The sequence below is a fragment of the Buteo buteo genome, chromosome 14 (assembly GCF_964188355.1).
Source record: "Buteo buteo chromosome 14, bButBut1.hap1.1, whole genome shotgun sequence".
In the NCBI taxonomy this organism is placed as follows: Eukaryota; Metazoa; Chordata; class Aves; order Accipitriformes; family Accipitridae; genus Buteo; species Buteo buteo.
In genome coordinates, this window is record NC_134184.1 from 5,588,567 (window position 1) to 5,602,074 (window position 13,508).

General features: G+C 47.4%; 1 protein-coding gene across 1 annotated transcript in view; it reads right to left on the minus strand.

Annotated features, from left to right (window-relative positions):
• RAP2A (RAP2A, member of RAS oncogene family) overlaps window positions 1-2,040 on the minus strand; it is a 32,202-nt gene extending 30,162 nt beyond the window's left edge. Inside the window, exon 1 of the mRNA XM_075045945.1 lies at window positions 1,666-2,040. Coding sequence (XP_074902046.1) covers window positions 1,666-1,979 — 314 coding nt within the window. The 5' untranslated portion in view covers window positions 1,980-2,040. The remainder of the gene's footprint in view (window positions 1-1,665) is intronic.
• Between the last annotated feature and the right edge of the window lie 11,468 nt (window positions 2,041-13,508).

Genomic DNA, 13,508 nt, shown 5'->3' on the forward strand with positions numbered 1-13,508 from the left:
TCTGCTTCACCTATCTACAGCTTGTCAGCTGGGGTCTGAATGCAGATGCTCCATTGCAAGGTACAATGCAAGCTGCAAAAGCCACAGCTAGGCATTCAGAGGCTAAATGAATTTATATCACCGATTAAATACAGGAAAACCAAAAGCATTTATTAATAATAAAGTCTACCCTAACTACTTCAAGAAGAAACATTCTTCTGTAAGGTACGTGTGAACGATAAGGATCATGAGGATACAGAAAATGCATTTTCCGTAATAATTTCACAATAACTTCATTACATTGGTCTTTAGAAACCCCCAGTGACAAAGTTAGGACACACATTAAGAAACACCTACTATAAGAAAGTTGCAAGTCTCTGAAAACATCAGCGCTTTGTCTCCTCCCCCCCTCCCCTTTCCCCTACTCACCCTCCTCCCCAATTTCTCAAAATACATCTTCCCCAGGCCTTGGTCTGGAATGGTAGTTTCTGTGAACAGACCATACCCAACCATATGATTAGCCATTATCACCTTTTGTGCTCCACTCTACATTAAGATGCTAATCCAACAGCTGTGGTCCAGCTAAGTTATTTACAAGGGCTTCCCTTTCAGATGTCCAAGCCAAAGCTACAACCAGTTCTGCGACATAATTACAACCTCTCTCCACGGGCAATAACAGATTTCTGTCTGCAATGATCTGGCCAGCGGCATTTTCTCACCCACACTATGGTTCAAACGGTTGCTATGATTTCAAATGGTGCATCTCCCCTTATTTTAGGGCGACTGGCTGCATTTCAGCTGCTGACATCCAACTGATTGACGCATATCTAAACAACACAGCGGTTATAAAAACAAACTGGCAGCACGCACCGGTGTTTCACCACCGTGGATTCACTCGCGGTGGAGCGGCTGGCAACGCGACCGTGGGAAATTTAAGAGAAAAAACACCGAGCGTACACAAGGCCTAACGCTCACAGCCGTCACCCGAGGAAGAGGCTTGCGCTCTCCACTTTGAAGAGGAGTGGGAAGTTCACGGAAATACCTATGCAGGTATCCGAAAAGGCGGATCGATCTCTGCCTGCTTTGAGAAGACACGCGTGCCGCAGGTCAACACCCTTGCGAATCGCCCACGGCGCGTCCACTGAGAAAGTACACTCGAGGACCGACCCCACGCAGTAATTCGGGGAACTGCTTTTCCGCGCCCCCCCCCCTCCCCCCCCATTACAGCCGTGGCACAGCCTGCCCGCCTGCCCGCCCTATTTCACACAGGAGCACCCCAAACCGGGAAATGGGGGGGTAGGGGTGTTCGAGCAGCGGCAACCGCTGGTTGCCACCCGCCCTCAGGGAGCCCGGGGCTGCGGGCGAGGCGCCGGCGGGGGCTGGGGACGGTACCGGGGGGGTGGGGGGTGTCCTGCCGCCCTGGGGACGCTACCGGGGAAGGAGGGAAGGAGGCGGGTGAGGGAAAAGAAGCCGCGGGGCAGCACCTGAGGGGGCAGCGGGGCAGGGCGGAGATCCGGGCCCTGCGGGTCGGCCCGGGGCGGGGAGGAGGGGACGGGGAAGGGGGACGGGGACGGGGACGGGGACGGCCACGGGCACGACGGGCGGCCCCGCAAGGCCCCGGCGGGCCGGGCCGCAGGTGGGCGTCGGGCGCGGCCGTCGGAGGAGCGTCTTGGCCGGGCAAGTCACCTCTTGACGCGGATGATCTGGTCGCGCATGGGTCGGATGTCCTGGAAGCTCTGCTGGTTGACCAGGCTGTAGACGAGGATGAAGCCCTGCCCGTTCTTGATGTAGAGGTCCCGCATGGAGGCGAACTGCTCGGTGCCCGCCGTGTCCAGGATCTCCAGGACGGAGGGGGAGGCGTCCACCTCGATCTCCTTGCGGTAGAAGTCCTCGATGGTGGGGTCGTACTTCTCGATGAAGGTGCCGGTCACGAACTGCACCGTGAGCGCCGACTTCCCCACCCCGCCCGAGCCCAGCACCACCACCTTGTACTCGCGCATCCTCCCGCCGCCGCCAGCGCGGACCGCCCGCTCCACCCGCACCTGCTCGACGGCCCCTCCTCACCCCCCCGCCATGGGCCGGGCCTCCCCTCCCCTCCTCCTCCTCCTCCTCCTCCTCCTCCTCCTCCTCCTCCTCCCCGCCCTGCCCTGCCCTGCCCTGCCCGTCGCCTCCGCCACCGCCGCTCCGCTCCGCTCCCGCTCCCGCCCGGCGGATGCTGCCGGCGGCGGGGCCGCGCTTGACGGGCTGCGGCGCGGCCGAGGTGGGGCGCCGCCGGCCCCGCCCCCCTCCTTCCCCCTGTCGCCACGGCAACAGCCAACCGGCCGGCGCGCGCGGAGGGGCGGGGGGGGGGGGGCGCGGAGGGGGGGGGGGGGCAGCGCTGAGGAGGAAGAAAGAGCGCGGGGAGGAGGGCGGGCGGCGCCTCGTCACGTGGCGCCTCCCCCCCCCCCCTCCGCCGCCGCCGGAGGGTGGCCGGCCAACCGGCGGGCGCGGCGGCCCCCACGTGACGCCGACGGCGGCCGGCCACTCGGCGGGTCAGCCTGCCGGCGCTGTCACCGTGGAAACAGCGGCCCGCCCCCCCGCCTCGACTCCTCTCCTCGTCGGGCCAGCGCCGCCACACGCGCTTCCGGGAGGGCCAACCAGCGGCCGCGCAGCGGTCACGCGGCGGGAGGGGTGAGCCAATGGGAGCGCGGGATGGAGGGGGTTGGGCGGGCGCTCGGCGGCCGGAAGTGCCTGTCAGGGGGCCCGCGGCGGCGGCGGCGGGGCGGCTCGGTGCTGGGGCGGGCGGCGGCGACGCGCTCGCCCGAGGCCCCGGGAGCGGCCTCTTAGCCCGAGGGGGAGCTGGCGTCGCACCGGGGGGTGGAGGGCTGTTGGGTGAGGCGGCGGCGGCAGCAGCGGCGGCGGCCCCTGCGCTGCCCCCCCCCACCCCCTCGCGTCCCGGTAGGTGGGCGGGAGGGAAGGGGGGAGAGGCCTCTCCGAGCCGCCCGAGGGGAAAATCCCGTGTAGGGTCTCCGGTTCCGCTTCCCGGTGTTGCTGGGGGAGGGGGCTCTGGCGTGGTAAGTTCTTGCTGTTTTAAACCTGGCAGTTGTCCGGAGGCTGAAGGTGTCTGCGGTGGGCCCCAGGCCACCGTGTTAATCCCACTCGTGTATACAGAAGTAAATGGGATGCGTAAAGCCTAACGCACCGACCCTGTGAGCGCTCCCTTTGAATGCGCTGTGATGGCCACGCTGGCCTGTGCTGGCAAGGGATGCCGTTAGGTGTTTGTTGCTAATGAGTACCTACCTCCTCATCCCCTTCTGATAGCGATAGAGGGCCAGGAAAGATGGTGGTACAGTTTGCAAAAAATACTCCCATCTAAACAGCAAAAAAATGAAGGTGATTGATGAGATGACATCAACAGTTTCTCATGGGAACCAGTATCACTCTGGAAAGATGCTCACATTTGTATGCTTGTCTTTCGGCTATGAGACAGACTCCTTAACCCTTCATTTTTTTTCTCAAACGTCACTGGTTGGAATGATTTGATACAGGGAGAGAGCACTTTATTTCCTTTAGAGGCTTAAGGTTCAGCCAAAGCCATTCGTCTGCTGTTTGCATACTTTCCGAAAGCTGTCAGAAAAGGAGCTCGCTCCTGGGGTTGGATTTCTTACTGTGCTGTTCTTTCCTTTGCATTCTCACGTCCTCATCTTAAGTAAGGCCTAAGGTGTCAGCCTGCTTTCCAGGCAAGTCCAGTTTTGCTTCCTTGTTGACTTGTTTTCATGTTTCCAAACCTAGCTGGGAATTTTTGAGTGGCAGATGTGTTTCTGGCATTTTGCAGCACATTTGCACTCCTCTGTCTGAGTCTTTTGGTTAAATGCTTGCCGTGTGCAGTGTTTTAATCTTTCTGGTGTTTTGCTTGGGCCTTCTGTTTGGCTTTTTGCCTCTGTGTTTTGGGGTTTGTTGATTTTTTTATTTATTTTTTTTTTTGAACCGCAAAGCTTCAAAACAAATTTATCTTAGTAGGATGCCCATAGCTGCTTCTGTCTAGAAGAAAGAAGATTATTCGCTGGCTTCTCGCAATGCCCATGTAGTCAAAAAACACCAAAGCAAAACCCAAACCCCACGCATCTGTGTGATGTAAATATATTCAATACCAAAGAGATACACAGAATTTTTTACAGACTGTCAGAATCCATTTGTAAATGTTGCAGAGCCTGGTCAGTCTAGTCAGAACTGAGTAATAATTTCAATGAATAATCTCATTTCTGTTGGTGACTTGAGACCTTCAAGTAATAGAAATGAGCCTACAAGAACATGTAATAGCACAAAATGCAAGATACTACATGTATGGATTAGTAAGTATTTATAGTATAAATCCAGGAACCCTCCAGCAGAGTAATGGGAAAATACCTGGGTTTATTAGTCAACGATGAAAGGAAGCTGCCAATTTAACACAGTTGTGAAAAAACAAATGTGACTGTGGTGTGCACGCAGTCAAACTTCTGGGCGACTAGTGAGACATTACTGTGTCCAGTTCTGATAAACCGTGGCCAGGAAAGACAAACTTGTACAGAAATACACCCGGGAGGGTTACTGGAAAAGAAAAAAGCTTATCTACAAGAGTACGCTAGGAATATTTGTCTGATTAACCCAGGAAAAGCAAATGCAGAGGAGGGTTATGAGTAACCAATAAGGCAGGGTAGAGTCAAGCTCAAGCAAGTAGGCATTTAAGCTAATGAACAATATTGGTGGAAGAGCATGTATCTACACTGATTAGATAGAAAACTAAGAGCTAGCTCAGAGGACTGAGGGTTTCACCTTCTGTTAAGAACAGTGAGAGGCAAACATGTCTAACAGGCTTTAAAATGTATTGCGCTTCAGAATAGGAAGATGATGTGCGATCATACAAAATAGATCTAAGTGATCTGTGTTGAAAGGAGGAGATTTGGGCCTCCCTTCTTACTCATCCTGAGACTGAAACAATGTCCTGATGTTCAATACTTCTCAGAAAGAAGCTGTTGACTGCTGCTCTGTGGTGAGGATGATGATGAGAGTGAGAAGGCAATGGTTCAGAAAGAGGTAACAGGAACACTCCCGCTGGAAAGGTTTACACCAGGTGCTCAGTCTCATAGATTACTGAGTTTGATGAGCAGCAAAGCGTTTGTTCACTTGATAGTGGGGTGATGTGTTCCTGGACTAAAGAAACATGTATAAAACTGAAATATAGAGGGACAGTATATAGAGCGTGGAGGGTGGAAAAGGCAGGATGGTCAACTGGAGGAGATGCTGGATTCCTTGAATGGATGACTGATCCCAAGGGTCTGTCTCGGCCACTTCGCTTGCAAGGCTGCACACCTTACCATTGCCCTGTTTTTCTAGCCTTCACCCTTGGCTGATTTTGATTCATCTGGGGAGAACAACAACATTGAAAATTAAGCTAATAGGTGCTGGAGGCTCAGCCCTAAAAACAACTACAGTATCAGTTATGTGGGGTTATTTATAGGGAGGTGGAGAACATGGGGCCGTTTAGGTGCTGCCAGTCTTTCTTTTATGCATGTTGCTTATACTTCTGCTATTCTTCACCAAAAGTGTGTGTGGGGGAGAAGTACATTTTGGGAGAAGAGAAACTTCCTGCCAGAAAAGATTGAACTGGGCAAGGCTTGCCAGGCAAATATTTCAGCCCACAGCATGCTTTCCCAGTGTGACTTCCTTTGCAGCTTCTCACAGGAGACTCGGGAGTCATCTAGTCCCTCTGTGCTGTACAGCTGGGGTTTTGCTGGCTTCCTAGGATATAGAAGCTTCAGTTTTACTGCTCACTTCTCAAGTCTTTTTATGTCTTATATCGAACTATCTTATTTCAAACTTCAGCAACCTGCGGCTAACCACACTTTTATGATAGGCTGGAGTTTCTCAATAGATACTGAATTTTTAGCTTATGCCGAAACCAACATACTGTTTCATGAGGTTTTTGCTAGCTATTGTAGCCTCTGACTACATGTTAGGGTGTGTGTATGAAAGAGGAACAAGGCCTCTAACATCTATTTTCATTCCAAAGCCAGGGTTTGCTAATTCTTCACTAGTAACAGTATCAGTGGCAAGATGTAAACTGGAGCAATGTGAAAAATGGGGAAATCCATAGCCCCCTCCCTCTGAGCGCTGATGATGGTCTCCTGACACTGAAGCACAAGAGAATGTGTGAAATAGAGCCTGTCTACTCTGCAAATTGTTCTAGTGTATATTTGTTTTGCATGGTCAAGAGCTCTTTTAAGTTCATGTTAGTAAGAACAACAGTAATTTCCTGTCCTTGCTTACTGTCATATTTTTACATTCAGGCTGTCGATGAATGCAGTGCTGTCATCATGTGGATTGCTTCTAACCATGTGTCATTACAGTGTAGCCAGTGTTAAGGATCGAAATTGTGTTTAGGCTTTAATATTTCTTGCTAAATTAATTATCTTGTTAGAACTGTCCATAAAGTTGTTATCAAATTCAGGATGCAACGGGAGTGCCCTGTGCCTAGAATTTTCAGGGGATCGCACTGTTAATTTCCCTTTCATCCCAGCAGTATTATTGTCCCTTTTTTTTTTTACTGACTGCAAAATTGTAGGTGTTTGACAGCTTTGTTCATGGAAATAGCAGCTTTCTAGAGGAGAGCAGGAGCCGTCTGAGTGCACTTGTAAAGGGAAAGGAAGTTGGACCTCCTCTGTCCTATTTGGCAGTGGTTGGGTGGCAGCTCCGATTGCCCAAGAGTTCGACCAGTGGCAGCAAGTGCCGTCTCCAGTCTGGTGGAGGGTGTGGAGTGGGATTTAATTTACTGCACTGGAAGAGCATGTTATGGAAGCTAGGTTTCATTAACTTCACTGCTTGTAGGCCAGTTTGGGTTTGCTGGGGTTTTTGTTCTTAAGGAAATCTAAGCGCTTGTTTTTGAATGTACAGTAGGTCTGCTTTTGTTTTGTAGTGGTGAAGCCTAGCGTGAGCTCTGAGTGAGACTTTTGTGTCTGTGTGGAACTGTACTGAGGTCAGGGGTACTCTGTGCAAAGATGAGATAGCAGTTCTCCATAGACATTGTAAGATCAGAGCCAAGTTTGCAGTGATGAATTGCAGTCATCGGTGTCAGCATTAGTTGGGGTTAACAGTTCTCTAAGTTTAGGGAGTTGCCCGTGTACCATCCCGGACTTAGCAGCCTAAGCTGGTAAACTAGGGTGCATGGGGACTGAAGCTCAGCTGATCCACCAAGTGTAGTAAGTGTGACAGTGATCAGCATTGCCGTGCTTTAGTTCTGGTACCTGGTTTTGAGAAGGCAATTCATAAAGCTGAAGTAAGCGCTAGGAAATTCTTGGTAAAATTGAGACTTTAGCAATTGGATTCCCAGAAGTTGAGCATGCTGAGTGGGGAGATCTTAAACCAGCTGATCGGAAATGTTGCATGGGCAGCTCTTTGCTCCTCAGTTTAAGTTGCTTATAGCCTTCATTTAAACATATTTAGAGTCAGGGAGCCAAAATCTGAAATGGTCCCTTGTACTTTCTGCAACTTTGTAGGCGTGTAAGCAGATCCTGCCTGCTTGCTGGGTTAGCTCCCCCACTCTGCCCAGGCCCACACCGCCTTTTTCCCTCTTAAAGCTGTGCTGGGCCATTTCAGCTCACTGAATTTGTAGAAAGTGAATCCAGACTAGAAATGCAAATTATTTTATAATTGCTAGCTGCCAGGGACTCAACCATGAAAGAGGAACAGAGTTAATGCCGTCCTCAGCTTGAAACAGTTTAAACCCCCACCTCTTGCTTCCCAGGGGACTGTTTTGTGTTGCGAAGGAAAACAAACTAGATCACATTCCCGCAGAACAAGATTCAATTAATGCGTTTTACCTTACAACTAGAGAGGACAGGTGTGAACACAATTACTGTGGCTCCACCAATAGATACTCATTAAATTGCCGTACCTGCCACTTTCAATTGTGTGCTTCAGTCCCCAGGGTTTGGGGTTTTTTGTTTTTTTACAGTTTGAAAGAGATGAAGACAATAGGAGTAGGCATGCCAAAGTCTTCTCTCAGTCATAATTTAATTTTCTAACCAGAAAGGAACATTAAGGCTTCAGTCCCATGGGTTTATTTCCAAGGATGGCCAGTTTGGTAGTGCTGCACATCGGGACAGCTTTCTGTTGTTATCATCTCATTAATGTTATTTCCTGACATTGCAGATTAACTGTTCAAAGGAATGGGATCACTTGTTGAGGGGTAGGACTGATTTATTTTTTTTTAACTACTTTATGCAGTCAGATAGCCATCCCTGTCACGTAATAAGGTCGTTGTGTTTAATTGAAGATGGTGGTTAAATTTAAAAAGAATAATTGCTCCTGGCCCCTCTTTTTATTGAGAGTGAAAATTTGATCGAACCATTCCCCAAAGCACCAAGAAATCTAAGTGAAAATATTATGATTTAGCTTGTGACCTGATTTTTATTGGTTTTAGTAGAGTTTTGGTGGACTTCTGCTAATGTATTATGGCATTTCACAACAAAGTTTTCTTTGCTTCCCATAAAAGCAAACAGGAAACCCTGGTGATGTTATTGATTTTAATGAAAAACTTCCATTGCATATCTAAGTTTTGTAAGAAATACTCATCTGCCAATAAAGTTGAGGTAAATAGCTGTCATTCAGATGTAGGTTCAAAACAGGGGAAGTCAGTTTCAGGATATAAAAAAACCACAGTAAAATAAACTAAAACTAGCTAATTTATTGTTCCATTTGACTCTTTCTTTCTCCTTATGAAGTTCAAAAATAAAGCAATTCAATCACAAGACTTAAGAGAAAGTGAAGATAATGATAGTCTGTTTTTATTAAGGTACAAAAGTCTTGCAATATCTGTCACAAGTCACATAGCCATTTTTTTTCTGAGTCAGACTTGAAAGGAAATAAGTTTAACTCCTCCATCTTAATAACCAGAGTATAAGCATCAGGGACTTGTATTTCACAAGCATTAGATTTCACAGGTGTCAATAAAAAATTAGTATTACAGTTACAGTAATATTTTCTTTTTACATGGTTATTTTGAGCAAATATTCAGAACTGAATGAAGTCGTAAGATGCCTTAATTGCTATGAGTTACACTGTAAATTAAAATAAGATTTCCAATACACTTTTCACATGTTTATTTCGTATATATGCCTTTTCTTAGAAGCAGGGGCAGTTAATCTTCCTCTCCTGTAATCAAATCATAACTTAGATCAGTTCAATTCAGTACGTGTCCTAAAACTGAGTAGGTCATTTTGGTGCATGTCTGAATAGACGCATTTGTTCTGGATGTTTGGATTTACATCATCTGTTCTAGGCAGTGAAGCTGATTGCTCCACAGAGTATCCAGATCAAACAGCGAAAGACCCCTGAAAGATCCCTGAAGAGAGGCAGGTTTCAAGGGCAGACCACAGAGAGGTAGGTTTTAGGGGGGCTGGCCACTGCCTGGGGGACGTGAGATTCCCCAAAAAAGACTCAGCAGCCAATTTGTCAGCAAACGCTGACCCCGTCTCCATCCGCAAATAGCTGGACTATGAATGCACAGATGTAGATGGGAGGTAATTTGGGGATGTGGGTGTGGGGAGGCAGGTCTCACCTGTAGAGTAACTTGTCTCTTTCCACCTGAATGTTGTCTTCTGGAGTTCCCACTTCTGGGAGCTTGTTGAGCCCAGCCTCTAATTAGCGGAACAGGAAGTTTTAATTAAATGCTTCAGAATCGACAGTTTTATGTATGATCTTTATCAACATAGGAGTTGCTAACCACTGGCCCTCAAAGATAAACATTAAAGGCCTGAAAATTACGAGGGTTTGTGTCCCAACATTGACTATTGGATTTGCCTTTTAGTCTTTAGATATTGTTGCTTCTTTTTGCTTCTTCCTCATACATTAAACATTTGGGGATTTTTAACAGAAGCTAGGAGTCTCATGTTCTTGATTTCAGTAGCTGGTGCTTTAGGAAGACCCAATATCATAAATTTGTGATAAAATTGGCAGTTTTGGCAACAGTGACTACGGGTGGAGTAAAAATAGCTCAGTAATCATTATGATCCTGGAGAAAAGATTCATGCAAGGGAAGACCAAAAAGGAACCGAGTTTGTGAGGTGTACAAAGCTCTCGTACTCTTCTTTAGGTCTTCACATGTACATGAATGGAACCCTGTGACTACTGCTTTCGAGCAAACTTTCAGAGCTGTTTTGTAGTGGGAGGCCTGTCCTACAAGCACGAGATATGCATATGCTACTTTAAAGAAGAGCCACAGCTCATTTGCTTGAGGAAAATAACACAAAGAATTGACTCTAGCCTCTCTTTGCATTTCCTCTTGGGACTTCAGTGAGTGCTGATAAAATTGCAGGTAGGTTCTTGCAAAATAATTTGGGAGCAACTCAGAACACACCAAACAAATCCGTAATACTAGATTTTCCAGAATTATTCAGGAGCTTTCATATAAATCTGGTCCCACTGCACAGAGCTCAAATTTATCAGGATAGTTTTTCTGGGACAGATTCCAACCAGATTTCCTCATGGGTTTGGGATGAACGTAAAGGGCATATTAGATGGCTGATGAATCTGCCGGAACTGCTCCATGACAGTCTTCTCAAGGTGGTCACTGTCTGCTAGTTTCTCTCTTCTTTCTGGTTCTCCTGTCGTCTTCCAAGGCAATATTTTTCTCACACGTGGATCTCTTCTCCAGTTATTCACCAATGGGGGAAAAAATACATAACACTGTATTTACTTACGGAAAGAGTTTGATGCAGCCGTGCAGCAAGGGGGTTATCTCTTGATCATTTTTTTCATGGTGTTGTAATTCTTGGTTCTACACTTGCTGCAAACTTCTCTTCCTCATGTGGCTTCTTCTTGGCTTCCTTCTTTTTTTAATGTACTGTCCTCACAACTCCTCTTCCCCAAGGCCATGCTTTCTTAATGTATGTTAGCTCTGACAGGGAAACTAGGTGACCAAATTCCTATTCAAGTGGATTTCAAGAGATCACAAAGGTCATGCTCTCCTGTGAGGCAGTCTGAGTGCATCAGGGTCAGTCCTGATGGACATCTGCACAGCTTCTTCCTAAAGACCTCACGCGATGGATGGGCCATGACAGCCCTAAGCAACCTATTCCCGCGCGTTGCTGTCTGCTCTGTGTTAGTTGGAGTCAAGTTAGCCAACTTGAATTGCCCTTTCTGTAGTTTAACCCTGTTACACCATGTTCCGTTCACGTGGGTCATGAAGCTGCGTGTCCCCTTTTCAGCAGACTTTTAGGTACCTTAATAAAAAATCAGATTTTCCCCTCGGTCTTCTCCAGGATAAAAGCCCCATGGGCAATACTGTCTAGACCTCTGATCAAATTTGCATCTTCACTGGAGTTTTCTGACTAAAGCATCCTTTTTCTGAAGCAGAGCACCCTGGACTGGACACAGTACCTCAGCTGAGGCCTTCCCAGAGCTGAGTAGGTAGGACTCACTCACCTTCTTGGGAGGGTACGCTTCTCTTTGTACTTTCCGGTATAACCCGGAACTTCTTTTTACAACAAAACCGTGGTAGAGTTAATTTGTGTTAAGCTTGTGATCTGTAATTAACCTCTCCCATCTAGCTCCTTCATGAAGAACTTTGGCTCAGCTTATTGCATCTCATCCTGATTTTTTGAAGCTGATTATTCTTATCGAAGTGAAGTACTGTGCACTTGTCTTCACTGAATTACATCATGGTTTTCATACTATTTTTTCCCAATTTGTCAAGACAATTTTTAACTCTAATTTCATCCTTCAATGTACTTTGCAGGCCCTTCTCAGCTTTGTATCATCGATCTAATAAGCATCATCTGTTTCAACAAATGTAATACACCAATAAGTGACTGGTTGCTGGATTGTTCCCTAATCCAATAAGTATTCATTACCTTTACTGTTGTTACATAAGAAACTAGATTTTAGCAAGTTCAGCAGCAGTGTGTATATCAGATAGAGCTGAGAGGTATCTGCTCTGTGACCACAAAAGTGACAGCAGTGCAGAGTACAGAGACCTCAGCCAGCTAGCATAGATAGCACAGAAATACTAAACTTGAAATAGTAATGAGTAGCATAATTTGCACTGCTTCGCCTAATTCTTTAGGTAGTGGTTGGTTTGGGTTTTTTCCCCCTGAGAAGCTCATATCTGCAAAAACTTGCTGCCTGTTTAGGTATGGCTGTACCACTGATCATGCCCCCACTGAAAAAAATATCATCATTTAGGTAAAAATTGTGATGGCTCAGCTTTTTCATGGGGTGGGACATAATTCACCTCAACAGCCGCATCCCATCCAGGCAGCTGTTAGTAAAATCTAATTGTTCAATAAAAAAGCCTAATTAATAATACATGTCACCATATAACTTTCTTATATTTGCTTTTGCTTCCTAAAATTTGCATCGCTGTGTCATCAGATGTACTCTTGCATCAAAGCTACTGATTGCTTACAAATCGAATTCCTGATTTACATCAATGAAAAGATCCTGAAAAAGTCCAGAATCGTGTCTACCGCTGCCTGTGGATAAAGATGCAGGAGTTCTGTGTAAATACATGGAGGCCACAGAGACCTCTGGGAGACCCAGCTGGAGGCTGTTCAGCTCATCCGTTGCTTTATGTCAGTCATTCCTTTAAGTTAAAAACATTTTAATGGGCCGTTCTCGGTAGCTTCGGCTGGGAAGGCATCAGATAATACGCAAGCGGCAGATAACCTGGAGAGCTCACAAGTATCCAGGGAGGAATCGTGGAAAGTGGTGGTCCAGGGAGATTGTCACGCGTGTAGCACCCAGCAAATGAGATCTGCTTGTTGGATGAGAGCTGGCAGTAAATCAATGCAAATTTGAGCTGGGAGAGCACAGGGTAAAGGACTTTTTTTCCACGCAGGCCTGGCGTGGAGGGGGTCTCCTGCGGTACCACCCCACCGCTCTTGGCCTTCAGTGCCTACATCACCTGTGAAGGGGGTTCAGGAGCCCCTGAGTCACTCGGGTGTTTGGAAAACCTTATCCTATAGAGCTTTTTGGCTACAGTCCCTAATAGGATACAGCAGGGAATTTGTGTCCCTGAAGTAATTTAAAAGTTGTTTGGAACAAAAACCAGAAAATTAACAATTTAGGTCTCCAAAATAATTATGTACAAGACAAAATAGCTGCAGTTTAATGTGGGAGGAAGAGAAACCAAGCCAGCAGTAGCTCCAGAGCAGCCACGAACGAATGTGCTACGTGTCAGGTGGTGACATACCCAGAACAGCACTGGACCTGTATGTCTCCGCTGTGGTGTAGGTATGGCTGCAGTTCATATTAGGGCTAACTGCATGTGTGGGGACCGTGGGGATGGAGCCTGGTGTGTTTGTGTGCCCAGGGGGGATAAATACATCCCCCCACTCTGCTCCCCACAGAACTATACTCGGTGGGTACTGGAGCTCCATCTCGTTTGAAGGTGAGGTGGGTGCCTATGTATGTTAGCTGTGGCTATATGTGTAACCGCATGCCCCATGCCTGCTTTAGAGAAAATAACATTTCTATCAGATAACTTCGTATTTTTTCTTTATGCAGAGGGA